We start from the raw sequence: 18,751 nt of genomic DNA on the forward strand, positions 1-18,751 counted from the left end.
CTCCACACTCATAGCAATGTATCTGACTCTTAACAACCTTCTGAAATGATCCCTAGCAAGCCATTCAGTTCAAGGGCAATTAGGGATGGGCTACAAATGCTGGCCTTGCAATCGATGCATGCATTCAATGAAAGGAAAAAGAAAAAAGAAGCAAATGTTTGGTTAAAGACACAGGTTTGAAGGAGGTTTTTTTTAAAAAGTAGAAGGTAAAATAGATGAAAGTTTATGGTGCAAATTGATCAGCTTAGAATACAGACAGCTGAAAACATTATGTCACTGTGCCACTTCACTTGGCATTGTGAGCTTAACAGAAGAACACAGGGAATAAGAACTATACCACCAAGACTCCACATGTCTGCTCCACTGTTCAATAATACTGTGTGTGACCTACTTCTGGCAATTTATAGACATGGTGAAAAGCTATGGCCCACTGCATGTCCCAAGGGACACCATTTGCAGCATCTAATTAATTGGGACTACATACTGATCACGTAAATCATGTCAATATTTATATAGAAGCCAAAAACAGATATGTACCCAACAAGGCATGGAATGCAGATGTTCTGCTGATTTCAATGGCAGGTGATCATAATCAGTTTTGGATTCTATTCACAGCTATCCATTCAAATCTAGTTCCAAGTTAGAAAAACAGCCTTTAGAATCATAGAATCGCTACAGCCCATTTAGTCCACATTGGCCCTCCGAAGAGCATCCCACCTAGATTTCTCACCCCACCCCCCAACAACCCTATCCCTGTAACCCTGCATTTCCCATAGCCAATCCATCTAACCTGCACATCATTGGGCTGTGGAAGGAACCTGGCACACCCAGAAGAAACTCACGCTGACATGGGGAGAATGTGTAAACTCCACACAGTCACCCAAGGGTGGAATCATATCCGGGTCCCTGGCACTGTGAGGCACCAATGCTAACCACTAAGCCACTGTGCCGCCCACTTTGTATAGTCCATATAAACGAGATGGGGAGTAAGTTATATATCAAGCCTTGTGGAATATAAAGCAGTGAAGAGGGGAGGGGTCAGTTGTGGGAGGAGGACAAACAGGCCATTGAGGGAGTTAGGGATTACGTGATGGTGAAGAATTATAGCGGGGAAGGGAGAGGCTATGATCAGCAAAAGGCAGAAGCTAATCAAGGACTTCCTCGAAAGGCTTGGTAGAGAGCATTATTGCTCCAGCCTCAATTTCACAGCCAGATTTCCAAATCCCATCTAAATTGCACTGATTTAAATGTTAATGCCATGAATTCCCTCTCCAAGAAGAGCAGGGTGTGCCATCTACTGCCATAAAAGTGGTGGCAGGCAATTTGGGATCATAACCATGTTTTTTTGGTATATAGCCAATGGCTGCACAGATGAATTTAGAATTTATCACGTAAAGTGAGTCAATACTCATCGTTACATTATAATATGTTATACTGACAGCTCAGCATATTGGACATTATAGTCTGCTCTTCAAGAAGCTTTTAGTTTCTGAAGTTGTAAAAGCTGTTCTTTGTAACCATGGAAACTGTAGCATATTGTAGATTCTAATGAATGTGGAATCATATTTGAAAAATGCAGATTTTGGTTTGTTTTTCCACTGCTGTGCTGAAGACATTAATTCCTAACTGAGCTATGTGTGAGCTTAAACAAATTTAACAGCCCACCAAAGCACAGGGACTTCATAGCTGAAACTGATGCCACTCATACCTAACCTCTACCAATAAAGGGAAATAAAAACAGAAGTAGCAGAATGGTGCTCTGCTAATTTCACTGGATTTATAATCCAAAGCTGCAGGTTAATGTTCTAGGGCTTTTGTGATGCAGTAATAATATACCTGCCTCTGGCTCAGAAGGCACAGGTTCAAGTTCCATCTGCTCCAGAAGTGTGTAATAACATGTTTGAACAGAATAATCAGAAAATATCTAAAAACAGAAGTCAGTCATTTAGCTCAGCATCTATTACCTGCTGATATCACTACTTAACAGCTAAATTCTGTGTGGCTTGAACACTGGTCTTGAAAAGGCAACTACAGTATTACTAAAGATAGTTGCCAGCAAAAAAAAAAGCAACACACAAATCCAGTCAGGAACACACAAACTCTAAACTACTCAATTATATACTAGTTAAACTTTGAAGTTATTGAGAAAAGCCTGCAGGTATCCTACTTATAAAGACTCAAATCCTATTGCACTATGCATAAAAGGATCCACAAACTGATCAAATCTCAAAAGTCTTCTACAATCAATAGCCAATTATCATAATTTTTCCTTCATTTAATTCTAACTCATATAGATTATGACATAATGTGAATTCTGCTGAGTTATTCATACTGAGAGTGACACATCAGAGCACTAAAGAACACTGTCAGGAAATAAACCATGGGATTCATGCAAGTGGCTGCACAATGCAATGCTTGTTTAGAGACTCAGTAATGCTCCTCCCTCATCAATACTCTGCCGGCTGTCAGATCATTATCAGTCACTGACCTGGCTCTCTGGTCCACCATTCATTACTAATCAGTACAGCACTGTTAATGTACAAAGCCAGTAATCATAGATTTGTTTCATGTTAAATCTGGGTCAGTCTCATGGACACAAATAATGAAACTGTCTCTCCATTCACTGAAGAACAGTCTAAAGCCAAGAATGCAAAATTCTGCCTCTTCCTGTAACTTTTATACACAGTTCAAAGTCACGTTTGATGTGATTTGTGCTTTACGTCAGCAGTTATTAATAGGCAGATTGTTCTAAATTGTTTGTAGCAAGATCACACAGCAAACCCACCAGAAGCACATTAATATACCTTATAGTTTCTTCCTAAAACACATCAAGATAGCTGGCTACATTAAAATAGCTTATTAAAACCTATTTAATAGCAAATAACCTATAAATTGAGGTGCATAACATCTAATTTTCAGATAGTCTTCCAAGTGTTTTTCATTCTTACAAGGGAGGTAGCATCACTGGCTAGACCAACATTTATTGCTCATTCCTAATTGCCTTTGAGAAGGTGGTGAGGTGAGATGTCTTCCTGAACCACTACAATCCATTACATGTAGGCATAACCAGAGGACTATTAGAAAGGGAATTCAGGATTTTGAACCAGTAACAGTGAAGGAATGACAATACAGTGCTAATTAATGATAGCATGTGGTTTAAAGGAATACTAGCAGATGGTGGTGCTCCAATGCATCTGTTGCCTTTGTCCATCAGCTGTAGAGGTTGTATGTTTGGAAGATGTTGTTGAGGGGCTTGGTGAGTTACTGCAATGCATCTAGAAGATGCTGCACACTGCTATCACTGTGCACTGGTAGTGAGGGGAATGAGTGTGAAAGTGGTGGATATGACGTAAACAAATGATCAAGAAATCAATCAAGCTTTGCTCTGGATGGCGTCATGATTCTTAAGTATTGCTCAAGCTGCACTCATCCAGGCAAGTGGAAGGTATGCTGGCTTGTGCCTTGTAGATGGTGAATAGGTTTTGAGAAGTCAGGAGTTGAGTTACACAGCACACAATTCCCAGCCTTTGACCTGCTTTTGTAACCACAGTATTTGTATATCGTTAGTCCAGTTCAGTTTCTGGATGTTGGTAACTACCAGGTTATCATCAGAAGTGAATACTTGGCTCAAAGACTTGTGTGGAAGATGTGGGTTCCAGTTCATGAAACACTGGTATCAGAACTGGGTAAAGTGAAATCTGAAATGTTGGAGCAGTTTATAACAGAACCATTTTGGTACTCTTACTGGCTGCATAACTTAGGGAACAAGATAACGTTTTAAACTAAACAAGGTAATTGAGGGATCAAGCCTAGGTAAACATAATAAATGTTAAATAGAATCAAGACAGGAGAACAAAATACTAATATGAAAGATGAAGGTCAGAAAATGGCAGAATAGGAAAATAGAAAAAAAAACAATATTTTGTACACTCATAGGATTGTGGGTGTTGATGGCCAGGCTATTATTTAATGCCATCCATAATTGCCCTTGAGAATTTGGTAGTGAGCTGCCCTCTTGAATTGCTGCAGTCTATGCGCTGTTTGTAGGTAGATCAAAAATTCTGTTAGGGAAGGTTACCAGGATTTTGACCCAGAACTGAGATATATTTCAAGTCAAATTGATGAGTGGTTTGGAGGAGAGCTTGCATGTATTGGTGTTCCCGTGCATATGCTGCCTTTGTCCTACTGGATTAAGTGGTCATAGGTTTGAAAGGTGCTAAGGATTATTGGTGAATTTCTGCAGTGCATCTTATAGGCCGTGCATATTACTGCTACTTAGCTTTAGTCATGGAGCGAGCAGATGTTTGTGGATACAGTGCCAATCAAGTGGGCTGCTTTTCCTGTATGGTATCAAGCCTTTTAAAAGTGTTGTTGGAGCAGCCCACATCCAGGTGAGTGGGGAGTATTCTATCACACTCCTGCATGGTGTTTTTTAGATGGCAGACAGGATTTGGGCAGTCAGGTGGTGAGTTACTCACTGCAGTAGTCCTAGTCTCTGACCTGCTCTTATGGCCACTGTATTAATATGGCAAGTCCAAGTGAGTTAGATGGTCTCTTATTGGAGATAGTCACATTGCCTGGTATTTGTGCAGTGCAAATGTTATTTGCCACTTTTCAGCCCAAGCCTGAATATTGTTCAGGTCTTACTGCATTTAAGCATGGATTGCTTCAGTATCTGAGGCATTGTGAATCGTGCTGAACATTGTGCAATCATTGGCAAATATCCCCACTTCTGACCTTATGATGGACAGGAGGCCATTGATGAGGATGTTTGGGCCGAGGACACTGCCCTGAGGAACCCTGCAGATATGTCCTGGAGCTGAGATTACTGACCTTCAACAACCACAACCATCTTCCGAAGTACCAAGTATGACTCCAAACAGCAGTGAGTTTTTTCCCTGATTCCCATGGTTTCCAGTTTTGTTATCCATGGACAAATGCAGACTTGATGTCAAGGGCTGTCATTCTCACATCAACTCTAGAATTCAGTTCTCTTGTCCATGTTTGAACCAAGCATGTAATGAGGTCAGGAGCTGAATGGTCCTGGTAGAACTCAAACTGGACATCATTGAGCAGGTTGTTGCTGAGCAGGTGCTGCTTGATAGCACTGTTGATGATACCTTCCATCACATTACTGATGATCAAGAGTAGACTGATGGGACGGTAACTGGCTGGGTTGGATTTGTCCTACATTTTGTGCACAGGACATACCTTGAATGATTGATTTATTGTTGCTACATATACGGATATACTGTGAAAAGTGTTGTTTTGTGTGCTATACAAGCAGATCGTACCATAACAGAGTGCAGAATATAGTGTTACAACAGCAGAGGTGCACAGAAAGTGGGATCGGAATTGACATTGGAGAGGTCAGTTAAAAAGTCTGATCATAGCAGACAAGAAGCTGTCCTTGAATCTATTCATATATGTTTTCAAACTTTTACGTCTTCTGCCCAACAGAAGCAGGTGGAAGAGAGTGTAACCAGGGTGGGAGCGGTCTTTGGTTATGTTGATTGCTTTCCTGAGGCAACAAGAAATATAGGTGGAGTCCATGGATGGAAGGCTGGTTTGCGTAATGGACTGAGTTGTGTTCACGACTCTCTGTAGTTTTTTGCCGACGTGAGAAAACCGAATGCCAAACTACGCTGTGATGCATTCGGATAGGATGCTTTCAATGGTGTAACTGTAAAAATTGGTAGGAATCCTTGCAGACATGCCAAATTTCATTAGCACTTTCTTGACTGTCGCATCAATATGGGCGGACCAGGACAGTTTGTTGGTGATCATCACTCCCAGGAATTTGATGCTCTCGACCATCTTCACTCAGCACCATTGATGCAGATGGGGCATACCATCCACTCTGCTTCTGAAGTCAATGACCAGCTCCCTTGTTTTGCTGACTTTAAGGGAGAGATTGCTATCTTTACACCATGCCTCCAAGAACTCAATTTCTTTCCTGTATTCTGTCTCATCATTGTTTGAAATCCAACCTGAAACAGTGGTGTTGTCAGCAAACCTGTGAATGGAGTTGGGGTGGAATTTAATTACACATTTGAGAGTGTACAAGGAGTACAGTAGGAGGTTGAGTACACAGCCTTGTCAAGGATCCAGTTCCGGGGGTTGGGGGGAACCAAGATCTAGCTCTCAGAGTTTAGATATGAGTTTGTTTGGAATTATAGTGCTGAAGGCAGAACTGTAGTCAATAAGTAGGAGCCTGATGTAGGTATCCTTGTTATCCAGATGTTGCAGGGATGAGTATAGGGCCAGGGAAATGGCGTATGCTGTGGACTTGTTGAGCCAGTAGGCAATTGCAAAGGAACGAGGCAATTTGGTAGACTGGTGTTGTTGTGAATTATGACTAACCTCTCGAAGCACTTCATAGTTATGGCAGTCTGAGTCACCAGTGGTAGTCATTGAAGAATGTTGTATTATTTTTCTTTGGCACCGGGATAAAGTTGGTCTTCTTGAAGTAGGTGGGGACTTCAGATTGCAGTAAAGAGGTTAGAGATGTCTGTGAATACTCCCACCAGCTGGTCCGCACAGGAGCTGAACGCATGGCCAGAGACTATATCTGGGCCAATCGCCTTCCGTAGGTTCACTCTCAAGAAGACTGATCAATTTTCCACATTGTTGGGTAGATGTCAGTGTTGTAGCTCTACTGGAATAGCATGGCTGGAGGTGCAACAAGTTCTGGAGCACAAGTTTTCAGTACTATTGCCGGAATTATGTCAGGGCCTATAGCCTTTGCAGTATCCAGTGCTTCCAATCATTTCTTAATGTCATGTGGGCTGAGTCAAATTGGCTGAAAACTGTTGCAAACACTTGAGCCTAATTTTTTGCACTGATATTTAGGCTCCATTAAGAATGGGGATAATTGCAGTGTCTTCTCTTCCAGTGAATTGTTTAACTGTCCATTACCATTTGCGACTGGATGTGGCAGGACTATAGAACTTAGATCCGATTGTTGCTGTGGGATTGCTTAGCCCTATGACTTGTTGCTTATGCTATTTGACGTGGAAGTAGTCCTGTGTGGTAGCTTCACCAGATTGACAGCTCATTTTTAGGGATGAATGGTGCTACACCTAGCATTGCCCTTCAGCATCTCCATTGAACCAGGGTTGATCTCCTGGCTTGAGGGTAATAGCAGATATGCATACACATTGTGTTGCAGTACAATTCTGCTGCTGTGGATGGTGCACAGTACCTCATGGATGCCCAGTCTTCAGTTGCTATATCTGTTAGAAATCTGTCTCATATTGATAATACCGTACTTCATGTTGTGTGGCACTATCAATGAGAAGCTGGTACATCATCTCCACAAAGACTATGCAGTGGTCACTCTTATCCATACTGTCATGGACAGATGCACCTGCAGCAGGCAGGTTGGTGAGGTGGAGATCAAGTATGCTTTTCCCTCTCGTTTACTACCATCACAGACCCAGTCTAGCAGCTATGTCCTTCAGGGTCTGACCAGCTCAATCAATAGTGTTGCTGCCAAGCCACCCTTGGTGGTGGACATTGAAATTCCCCTGCCCAGAGTATATTCTGTGCTCTTGCTACCCTCAGTGCTTCCTCTAAGTGTTCTTCAACATGGAGGAAAACTGATTCATCAGCTTAGGGTTGATGGTACATAGGAATCAGCAGGAGGTTTCCTTGCACATCTCTGACCCAATGCCATAAGCCATCAGTACAACTCCCTCCTGACTGTAGAGTACTGTGCTGCCTCCTCTGCTGGGTTTGTTTCGCTGGTAGGACAGGATATATCCAGGAATGGTGATGTTCAAGTCTGGCACAGTGTAAGGTATGATTACATGAGTATGAATATGGCTATTGTCAGGCTGCTGCTTAATTAGTCTGAGAGATGGCTCTGCCAATTTTTTTTCTATTCATTTGTGGGATGTGGGTGTTGCTGGCTGGCCAGGATTTCATGCCCATCCCTAGTTGCCCTTGAAAAGTTGGTGGTGAGCTGCCTTCTTGAACCGCTGCAGTCCACCAGCTGTAGGTTGACCCACAATACTATTAGGGAGGGAATTCCAGGATTTTGACCCAGTGACAGTGAAGGAACTGCAATATATTTCCAAGTCAGGATGGTAAGTGGCTTGGAGGTTGGAACTTGAAGGTGGTGGTATTCCCATATATCTGCTGCCCTTGTCCTTCTAGATGGAAATGATCGTGGGTTTGGAAGGTGCTGTCTGAGGATCTTTGGTGAACTTCTGCAGTGCATCTTGCAGGTAGTACACACTGCTGCTACTGAGCGTCAGTGGTGGAGGGAGTGGATGCTTGTGGATGCAGTTGCCAATCAAGCAGGCAGCTTTGTCCTGAATGGTGTCAAGCTTCTTGAATGTTGTTGGGGCTGCACTCAGCCAGACAAGTGGGGAGTAAACAATCACATTCCTGACTTGTGCCTTGTAGATGGCGGACAGGCTTTGAGGAGTCAGGAGATGAGTTACTCGCCACAGTATTCCTAGCTTCTGACCTGCTCTTGTAGCCACTGTGTTTATGTGGTGAGTCAGTTGAGTTTCTAGTCAATGATAACCCCCAGGATACTGATAGTGGGGGATTCAGTGATGGTAACACTATTGAATGTCAAGGGATGGTGGTTAGATTGTCTCTTATTGGTGATGGTCATAGCCTGGCATTTGTGTGATGCAAATGTCACTTGCCACCTGTCAGCCCAAGCCTGGATATTGACCAGATCTTGTTGCATTTGAACATTGCTTCAGTATCTGAGGAGTCATGAATGGTGCTGAACATTGTGAAATTATCAGCAAATATCCCCATTTCTGACCTTATGATGGAGGGAAGGTCATTAATGAAGCAGCTGAAGATGAGATAACAAGGTGGAGAGCTGGATGAACACAGCAGGCAAAGCAGCATCAGAGGAGCAGGAAAGTTGACGTTTTGGGCCTAGACCCTTCTTCAGAAATGATCTAGGTCTGGGCCCGAAACGTCAGCTTTTCTGCTCCTCTGATGCTGCTTGGCCTGCTGTGTTTATCCAGCTCTACACGTTGTTATCTCAGATTCTCCAGCATCTGCAGTTCCTACTATCTCTGACTAGAGCTGAAGATGGTTGGACCAAGGACACTACCTGAGGAACTCCTGCAGATATGTCCTGGAGCTGAGCTGATTGACCTCTAAAGACCACAACCATCTTCCTATGTGTCAGATATGACTCCAACCACCAGAAAGTTTGCCCCCAATACTCATTGATTCCAGTTTTGCTAGAGCTCCTTGATGCCACACTCGGTCGAATGCAGCCTTGATGCCAAGGGGTACTACTCTCACCTCACCAAAGAATTTTGGCACGAGACACCAGATGTTAGGAAGGAGGATTCTGCAAGGTCAGTAGGACTGTATTTGCCATTGTTGTTTCTGGTGCCCAGGCTGATGTCAGGTGGTTCGTCCAGTTTCATTTTTTTGTTACAACGTTGTAGTTACTGCTAAAACTGAGTGGCTTATCAGGTCAATTCAGAGGACAGTTGAGAGTCAACCACATTGCTGCTATTCTGGAGTCACTTGTAAGCCTGACCAAGTGAGGAGAACAGTTTCCTTCCCGAAAGGACATTAGTGAACCAGATGGGTTTTTCTGACAATCAGCTATGGTCATCATTAGATTGTCACAGTCATCACTAGAGTCTTAATTCCAGATACTATTGAATTCAATCTGCCATGGCGAGATTCAAATCTTGGTCCCCAGACATTAACTGAGTTTCTGGATTAATAATCCAGCAACCACTAGGCCATTGCCACCCCTTCAGGAAAATCAACAGTCAAGGCCAGATGCTACAAAATTAAGAAAATAAAAACAAAAGGCTCTGTATCTGAATGCATCTACCATCCATAACAAAGTTAATGAATTGATAATGTATATCGAAGTAAATAAATATGATCTAATGGCCATCACGGAGCTATGATTCCAGGATGACAAGAATTGAGTTTTGAATATTGAGGTATAAAAAACATTCAAGAAGAATAGGATGATAAGTAATCGTTGCATAGTGGCACTTCTAATTCATGTTGGTATTGATGCAATACTTAGAAATGATCTTAGTTCAAGAGATCACAATATAGAATCTATGTGGGGCCAAGTGAGGAATAATAGGGCATGGAAATCACGAGTGGGAGTGATCTATAAGTCAGCAAACAGTAATCACAATGTAGGAAGAAGCATACACAAAGAAATATTGTGTCCTTGAGTAAAGAAAAAGTAATACATGAACTACATATAAATTACAAAAATCTGGTAGGTAATAGCAACCTTGATTAAAATTTTGTCAAGTGCTTTTGAGATAGTTTCTTACAGCAGCACATTCTGGAACCAACCAGATCCCAAGCTATGGTAAGATTTGATACTGTGCAATGTGAAAGGGTTAATAAATGACTTCACAGTAACGATAGACTTAGGTAACAGTGATCATGATATGTTTGAATTTTACATTTGGTTTGAAAGGGAAAAGAGTGAGTCTAAGACAAGTATTTAAACATGAATAAGGGGCATGTATGGGCATGAAAGTTGAGCTAGCAGAAGTGACCTAGAATATTAGGCTAGAAAACAGCCAGTACAGAAGTACCTGAAACGTCAGTTTTCCTGCTCTTCTGATGCTGCTTGGCCTGCTGTGTTCATCCAGCTCTACACCTTGTTATCTCAGTTCAGAAGCAATTGCAGATATTTATAGGGTTATTTCAGAATACACAGAACAAGTATGTTCCTACTGTAAAGGAAAATTCCAAAGCCACCAACTACAGTTAACCAAAGAATCTGGCAGACGAAATATAATGCTGGAAAACGTTCAATTTTACACTTTGGCAGAAAGAATAAAAAAAAAGCAGGGTATTACTTAAATGGTGAATGACTGCAGAATTCCGAGGTGCAGAAGGTGTTCTAGTGCAACATTCTAGTGAGTCACAACTGGTTAATATGCAGGTACAGTACATAATCAGGAAAGGCTGGTGCAATATTAGGCTCTATTATGAGAAGAACTGAGCATACGAGTAAGGATGTTATGTTTCAGTTAAAAAGGCATTGATGAGAGTGTATCTCAAATACTGCATACAGGTCTCCTTATTTCAGAAGAATATTTATCAGATTGATACCTGGAAGGTGCAGGTTATCTTGTGAGGAAAGACTGGATAGGCTGGGCTCATTTCCTAGGGGTCAGAAAATTGAAGGCTGATTTTGAGGTCTTGACAAGGACGATACTGAAAGAATGTTTCCTCTTTTGAGTTAGCTCAGAACTAGATGGCATGGTTATAAAATTAGAGGTTAGACCACAAGATGTAGGAACAGAATTAGGTCATTCAGCCCATTGAGTCTGCTCCGCCATTCAATCATGGCTGATATGTTTCTCAACCCATTCTGCTGCCTTCTCCCCATAACCCTTGGTTTTCTTACTAATCAAGAATCTACCTATCCCTATCTTAAATACACTGAATGACTTGGCCTCCACAGCCCTCTTAGCAATTAGTTCCGCAGTCATCACTCTCTGGCTGAGTAAATTCCTCCTCATCTCAGTTCTAAAGGGTCATTCCTTCACACTGGGGCTGTGCCCCCAGGTCCTAGTCTCTCCTACTAGTGGAAACATCTTCTCCACAACCACTCTATCCAGGCCTGTCATTATCCAGTAAGTTTCAATCAGATTCCCCCTCATCCTTCTAAACTCCATTGAGTACAGACCCAGAGTCCTCAACCGCTCCTGATCCTCGGGATTCATTCTTCTGGACTCTCCAACACCAGCACATCTTTTCTGAGATACAGGGTCCAAAACTGCTCACAATACTACACAATATTATACAGCCAAGGGAGTACATGTCTGCTACTGTTTTCTAGCTGTCTTGAAATGAATGCCAACACTGCACTTAGCTTCCTAACTGCCAAGTGAACCTGCATGTTAACCTTAAGAGAATCCTGAACCAGGACACTCAAGTCCTTTTGTGCATCAGATTTCCAAAGCCTTGCCCCGTTTAGAAAACAGTTGTACTATTAGGAAGGAGATGAGAGGATTTTTTTTTGTTCTGAGGGCTGTGTGCCTTTGGAACTCTGCCTCACAACACAGTGGAGGCAGGGTCACTGAATGTTTTAATGGCATAGGTCGAATCATTTCTGTTCATCAGGGGCATCAAAGGTTATCCAGTGATAGATCAGATTGAGGAATTTGGATTACAAATAGATCAGCCATAATCTTAACAGAACAGGCTTGAAGGATCAAATGGCCTACCTCTGCACCTAATTTGTATGTTTGTAATTTAAGGAAGGCATCAAATTTCAGGAAAAAGCACATGATTTTACAAAGATTAATGAAGTTGAGCTAAATGAACATGGCAGGCCTGGCCGTGTAAAGTGTATTTATTTTGATGCAATGAGTATCAGAGGTAAGTCAGATAAGCTTAGAGCGTGGATTAGTACATGGAACTATGACATTGGAGCCATGATAGAAACTTGGTTGAGAGAAGGGGAGGACTAGCAGCTCAGCATTCCAAGGTTTAGATGTTGCAGTCATGATAGCGATGTAAAAGGGGCATTACTGATTAAGGAGAATGTTACAGCTGCACTAAGAGAGGATATCTTGGAGGGCTCATTCAGCAAGACTGATCTCATCTTGGCCGCAACTCCACTTTCCAGCCCGTCCTCCATAACCTTTCAACCCATTACTAATTAAAAATCTATCGCCTCCTTAAATTTACTCACTGTCCCAGTATCAATTGCATTCTGGGTTTGAGAATTTCACAGATTCACGACCCTTTGAGAGAAGTAATTTCTTCTCATTTCTGTTTTAAATCCTCTATCCCTTAGCCTAAAACTACGACCTATCGCCCTAGATTGCCCCACAAGAGGAAACAACCTTTCTACATCTGCTATTTCAATCCCCTTCAGCATGTTATGTACTTGAATTGAAACTCCTCTCATTCTTCTAAACTCTCGATCTCTCTTCATAAGACAAACCTCTCATCTCTACAATCAAACCAGTGTATCTTCTCAGAAATGCCTCCTGGCAAAACTCAACAGAGGCCAGCATCCCGTCACCAAGTCACATGTGGGGGAGTCCTTGACACTGATCCAGCTTCCTCAGAGCCAGCTCTCAGAGTGAATAGGATGTCTGACACTCTTGTTCCTTTGTGCCAGCCAGAGCTCCCTGATTGGACCAAATTAACGGTGGGGGAAGGGGGGAGAGGATCCAGTTGCATGGGGAATTAGAAAATCAAAAGTAAATGAGAAGGCAAGATGACAGGTTAGTGATAGGCTGATTATTACCAGAAAATAAAAGGAAGGGACGGCATGTGTGAATGTCATATTGTATGAAGGAACCATAAAAGTGTAGGGAAATGCAAGAACAGAATATACTGAAGGCTTTATATCTTAATGCATGAAGCTTTCGGAACAAAGTAGATGAAGTGATGATGCAAATTGAGGTGAATGGATATGATTGTTTTAAATTCACTCACCAGATGTAGGCATCTTTGGCTAGGCCAGCATTTATTGCCCGGGCCTAATTGCCCAGAAGGCAGTTAAAAGTCAACCACATTGCTGTGGGTCTGGAGTCACATGTAGACCAGACCCGCTGAGGATGGCAGATTTCCTTCCCTCAAGGACATTAGTGAACCAGGTGAGTTTTTTGATGGTTTCATGGTCTTCATTCGACCTTAACAATGATCTCATAGACAGTTACAAGGAGATCAAGGAGATCAAAACTGGAAACTTAACATTCAGGGATATTTAGCCTTTCAGAGAGACAGGAAGGATGGAAGGATGATAGCACTATTGATAACAGATGAAATGAGAACAGTTATGAAAGATGATGTAGGCTCAGATGATGTAGAGTCCATTTGAACAGAGGTAAAAAGTAGCAAATGGAAGAAGACACGGTGGAAGTAATGTGCAGACCCCCAACAGTAGCCATGCTGTAGGAAAGGCCAAAAATCAACAAATAATAGGAGTGCTTTAAAAAGAAGAGAGTAAAAATTTTGTCAGTTTAATTTTCATTTTGATTAGGTTAATCAAATTAGAAAGGTTGGCTATGACAACAAATTCTTAGAGTACATTAGGGATAGTTTCCTACAACAATATGTCATGAAACCAACCAACCAGGGAGCAGGCTATCTTGGATCTGCTAATAAGTAATGAGGCAGGTATAACAAATGACTTCAGGGTAAAAGATTCCCTAAGAAGTAGTGATCATAACATGATAGAATTTAACATTCAGTTTGTGAGTGAGAAATCTGGGTCAGAAACAACTGTGTTTGACTCAAATAAAGGAAATTATAATGAAATTAGGCTACAGTTAGCTAAAGTGAACTGGGCAGTTAGATTAGCAGGAATGACAATAAGAAGTGGCCGGCATGCAAGGAGGTAATTCATGATTCTCAGAAAAGCACATCTCCATATGGTGGAAAGATTCTAAATAGCCATGCCTAACCAAGGAAGTTAACAAGAGTATTAAATTGAAAGATTAAGCATATAAAGAGGCCAAAGTCAGTGATAGCCCTGAAGACTGGGATAAATTCAGAATCCAGCAAAAAAGGACTATAAAGATAATTCAAAAACTGACAATAAGAGCCTCTAAATACAGAAAAAGGAAAAACAAGGGCCCTTAGAAAATGTATCTGGGGAGATGGATATGAGGAACAAGGAAATGACAGATGAGTTAAACTGAAATTTTACATCAGTCTTCGTGGTAGAGGAAACTTCAAACATCCTAACAATACTAAAGAATACAGGGGAGAAAGTAAATACCATCACCATCATTAAAGAAGCAGTATTTAGACAAATTAATCAGTCTACAGGCAGATAAGTCCCTTGTTCCTGATGGCTTGCATTCTAGGATGATAAAAAGCTAACTGCAGAGATAATGGATGCATTGGTTGTAACTTTCCAAAATCCTCAGATTCTGGAGAAGAACCAGACGATTGGAAGACTGCAAATATGACACTCCTAATCAAACAGGGAGGGAGGCAAAAAGCCGGTAATTGTAGGCCAATTCGCCTAACATCGATTCTTGGAGAAGTATTGGAATCAATATTCATGTAAGTAATACCGGAAGATTTAGAAGATCATAATCAGGAAGGCAAATGCAATGTTGACATTATTTTGACAGGACTTGAGTATAAAAGCAGGGACGTACTACTGAGGCTTTATAAGGCTCTGGTCAGGCCACATTTAGAGTATTGTGTGCAATTTTGGGCCCCATATCTCAGGAAGGATATACTGGCACTGGAGCGGATTCAGAGGTGGTTCACAAGAATGGTCCCAGGAATGGAAAGCTTAACATATGAGGAATGTTTGAGGACTCTGGGACTATACTCATTGGAGTTTAGAAGGATGAGGGGGGATCTAATTGAAACTTACAAAATACTGAATGGCCTGGACAGAGAGGATGTTGGGAAGATGCTTCCATTGGTAGGACAGACTTGGAACCAATGGCACAGCCTTAGAGTGAAGGCCTTTTAGAATGGAAATAAGGAGAAACTTCTTCAGCCAGGGAGTGGTGAATCTATGGAATTCACTGCCACAGTGGTCATGTCATCAAGTACATTTAAGACTGAGATAGATAGGTTCTTGATTATCAAGGGGATCAAGGGTTACAGGGAGAAAGCGGGAGAATGGGGTTGAGGAACTTATCAGCCACGATTGAATGGCGGAGCAGACTTGATGAGCCAAATAGCCTGATTTCTGCTCCTATGTCTTATGGTCGAATCAAACAGTCAGGATGGCTTCACAAAAGGGAAGTTGTTCTGATGAACTATTTTTATTAATATTTATTTATGACATTTGTTTGAGCTTTTTGAGGAAGTCTCAACCAAAGTGGATAGGGGAACCAATAGATGTCATGTATTGGAGTTCCAGAAGGCCAATAAGTCCAGACAAAGGTACCTCACAAAAGGTTAAGCCATAAGACAAGAGCCACGGTGTTAGAGGTAGTAATTAGCATAGACAGCGAATTGGCTGATGGGCAGGAAATAGCAAGTGGGAATAAGGGGTTCTTTTCCAGGCTGGCAATCTGTAATGAATGGGGTTCCACAGGGATCAGTGCTGGACCACAACTATTTACAACATATATTAATGACTTGGAGGAAGGAAGCGAATGTACTGTTGCCAAATTTTCAGACAACACAAAAATAAGCAGAAAGGCAGGTTATAAAAGAGATACAAATCGTTTACAAAGAGATTATGTTAAATAAATAGTCAGAAAATTGGCAAATGGAGTGTTATGTGAGAAAATGTGAAGTTATTCAGTTTGGAAGAACATAGTATTATTTAAACGAATAAAAATTATAGAAAGCTACAACACAAAGGAAATTGGGGTTACTTGTACATGAAACACTGAAAGTTAGAACACATGTAATCGTGAAGGCTAATGGAAGGATAGTCCGTATTTCCAAGGAGTTTGGGTATATGAGCAGGGAAGTCTTACTGCAAAATGTACAGCATGCTGGTGAAACCACATCTGGAATACTATGAGCAGTTTTGGTCCCCTTATTTAAGGAAAGATACAATTTCATTGGAGCCAGTTCAAAGAAGGTTCACTAGCAAGATCCCTTGAATAGAGGGATTGTCTTATGAGCAAAGACTAAACAGGTTGGCACTCTACTCATGGGAATTTAGAAGAATGAGAGGTGATTTCATTGAAACATATTGGATTCTTAAGGTGCTTAACAGCTTAAATGCTGAAAGGATGTTTCCCCCCATGTCTAGGACCAGAGGACATAGTCTCAGAATAAAGGGGCACCAATTTATGATTGAAATGAGGACGTATTTATTCTCAGAGAGTAACGAGTCTTTGGAACTTCTTGGCGCAGACAGCTGTGAGGACAGAGTCCTTGTGTATAATTAAAGCTGAAATAGATTGATTCTTGATCAGTAGGGGAATCAAGGGTAATGGGGTAAACACACAGAAGTGGGTGAGAAATATTGGATCAGCCATGATCCTATTAAATGGCAGAGCAGAGTCAAAAGGTTAAACAGCCTACTCCAGTTCTTATTTCTCATGGTCTTACAATGCCTCTCCATGCACCTGCAATGTGCTCATATGTCTTCCTCACCTTGAATCTACTATATACATGACATGAGTGAAAATAACTCTGGGAAATAATTTTCTTTTATTTCCTGAGCATTTAAATGAGTCACTCAAAACTTCATAAGGAACCCCACTCAGAAACTCATTAAATTGTTCAACACATGGTCATTGAAATTTCCCCAACATTCATGGCCAAAAAGTGTTCATTAACCTGTCAAAATAAACAAAGTCTTCAAAAACATCTTCTAAACATTTAATTCAAATCTGTTGGGAATTGGTAACTAAGTTCAAAACTGTGGCTCCAAATGGCTTCACTTTAGGCATTGTGTGCGAGTTCACCAAATGCCAGGAGGGAAAACATCAGCCCATAGCCTCTACTATTCTCTTGGCATGATGGAGCAGGCTGGTTCTGCAAGTGTAGATGATGGGCTCTGAATTAGTTCCAATGCAGTTGTATAGATCCAGGTACAGCAGATAAACTGCAATTCTGGGATGACTCAAAGGTAGTTTGGCATCACTATTCTTAGGCAGTCCCTCAGAATAGGAGGTAGTATCATTAATCCAATAGGCAAAACTAAAAATATCTTAATGTTGTTAAACCTACTGAGTGCCTGCTTCCATTGTATGCTTACCCTGCAATATTCATCAATAGGTTTCAGTCTCTTCATGGCCACATCCCTGACATGGCTTCTTCTGAACAGGATTTTGCCTGAAATTCAAACCAAATGAGTGACATTTATGTCAACCAATAAACTCAAAAACACATAATAGGCAAAAGCCTGAAACCATATTACTTAAAGTTTTCAAACTCTAGTAACTCAAGTCTATAATGACTTTGGAATACAAATTCCTGTAAATTTTAAGCTAATATTATAACAAATTGATAAGTAATAAAAATTAGTAACAAATTAACAAATCTTCAGACTCCATAACTTAAAGTAGAAGTTTCCCCTCCTTACCCAAACCCCAGCTCCACTATCACTAGAAGGCTTACCAAGTTGACTCTATATTGAGGCCTAACAATTTAAGACTGCTCTCCCTTACCCATTCTCACTATGTTAGCATGTTTTGCAGAACATTTGGCTGAAGGATTGCATAAACATGTGTTTCATCATTATGGTTCAGAAATGATTGAAATATAGGGGGTGATATTTGCAAGCCTCCAATCAGCACAAATCATTTAGGGAATTTTAGAAGGTGATTATTAATGCATTGACTATCTCAATTGCTGCCTCCTTCAACACTCTGGGATTTCTCTTTTTATTCATTCATGAGTTGTGGGCATCATTTTAGTCTGTTCGAAATGGCCTGTTGAGTTCCTTGGTAGGGCCATTTCAGAGGACAGTTAAGAGTCAACCGCATTCTTGTGGGTCTGGAGTCATGTGTAAGCCAGACTAGGAGAGGATGGTAGATTTCCTTCTCTAAAGTCATTAGTGAAACAGATTTTTTTGACTTTTTTATACATGACTTATATTGATTTCATTGCTTAAATATAGTGATGCCTAATCTTCAACCAATTTGACCCTCATGCCTGCAGAATTTCCCTATTCAAATTTAACATCATTGCTTCAGAACATACTACCTCACTTCCAAACATGATATAAAATTCTTCCATATTGTGAAGAGAGATTGGGCAAACTGGACTGGTATTCTTTAGAGTTTCAAAGAATGAGAGACGACCTAATTGAAATTGACAAAATTCTTGAAGGGGTCAACAGGGTAGATGCAGGTGAGATGTTTCC

The 18,751-nt window shown here is 41.1% G+C and overlaps 1 protein-coding gene across 2 annotated transcripts in view; it reads right to left on the reverse strand.

Annotated features, from left to right (window-relative positions):
* sh3pxd2aa (SH3 and PX domains 2Aa) overlaps window positions 1-18,751 on the reverse strand; it is a 282,467-nt gene that overhangs the window by 181,764 nt on the left and 81,952 nt on the right. For both annotated transcript variants that reach the window (XM_048608736.1, XM_048608735.1), the window contains exon 4: window positions 17,642-17,718. In XM_048608736.1, coding sequence (XP_048464693.1) covers window positions 17,642-17,718 — 77 coding nt within the window. The remainder of the gene's footprint in view (window positions 1-17,641; window positions 17,719-18,751) is intronic.

Source organism: Rhincodon typus, chromosome 20 (assembly GCF_021869965.1).
Source record: "Rhincodon typus isolate 14 chromosome 20, sRhiTyp1.1, whole genome shotgun sequence".
Classification (NCBI taxonomy): Eukaryota; Metazoa; Chordata; class Chondrichthyes; order Orectolobiformes; family Rhincodontidae; genus Rhincodon; species Rhincodon typus.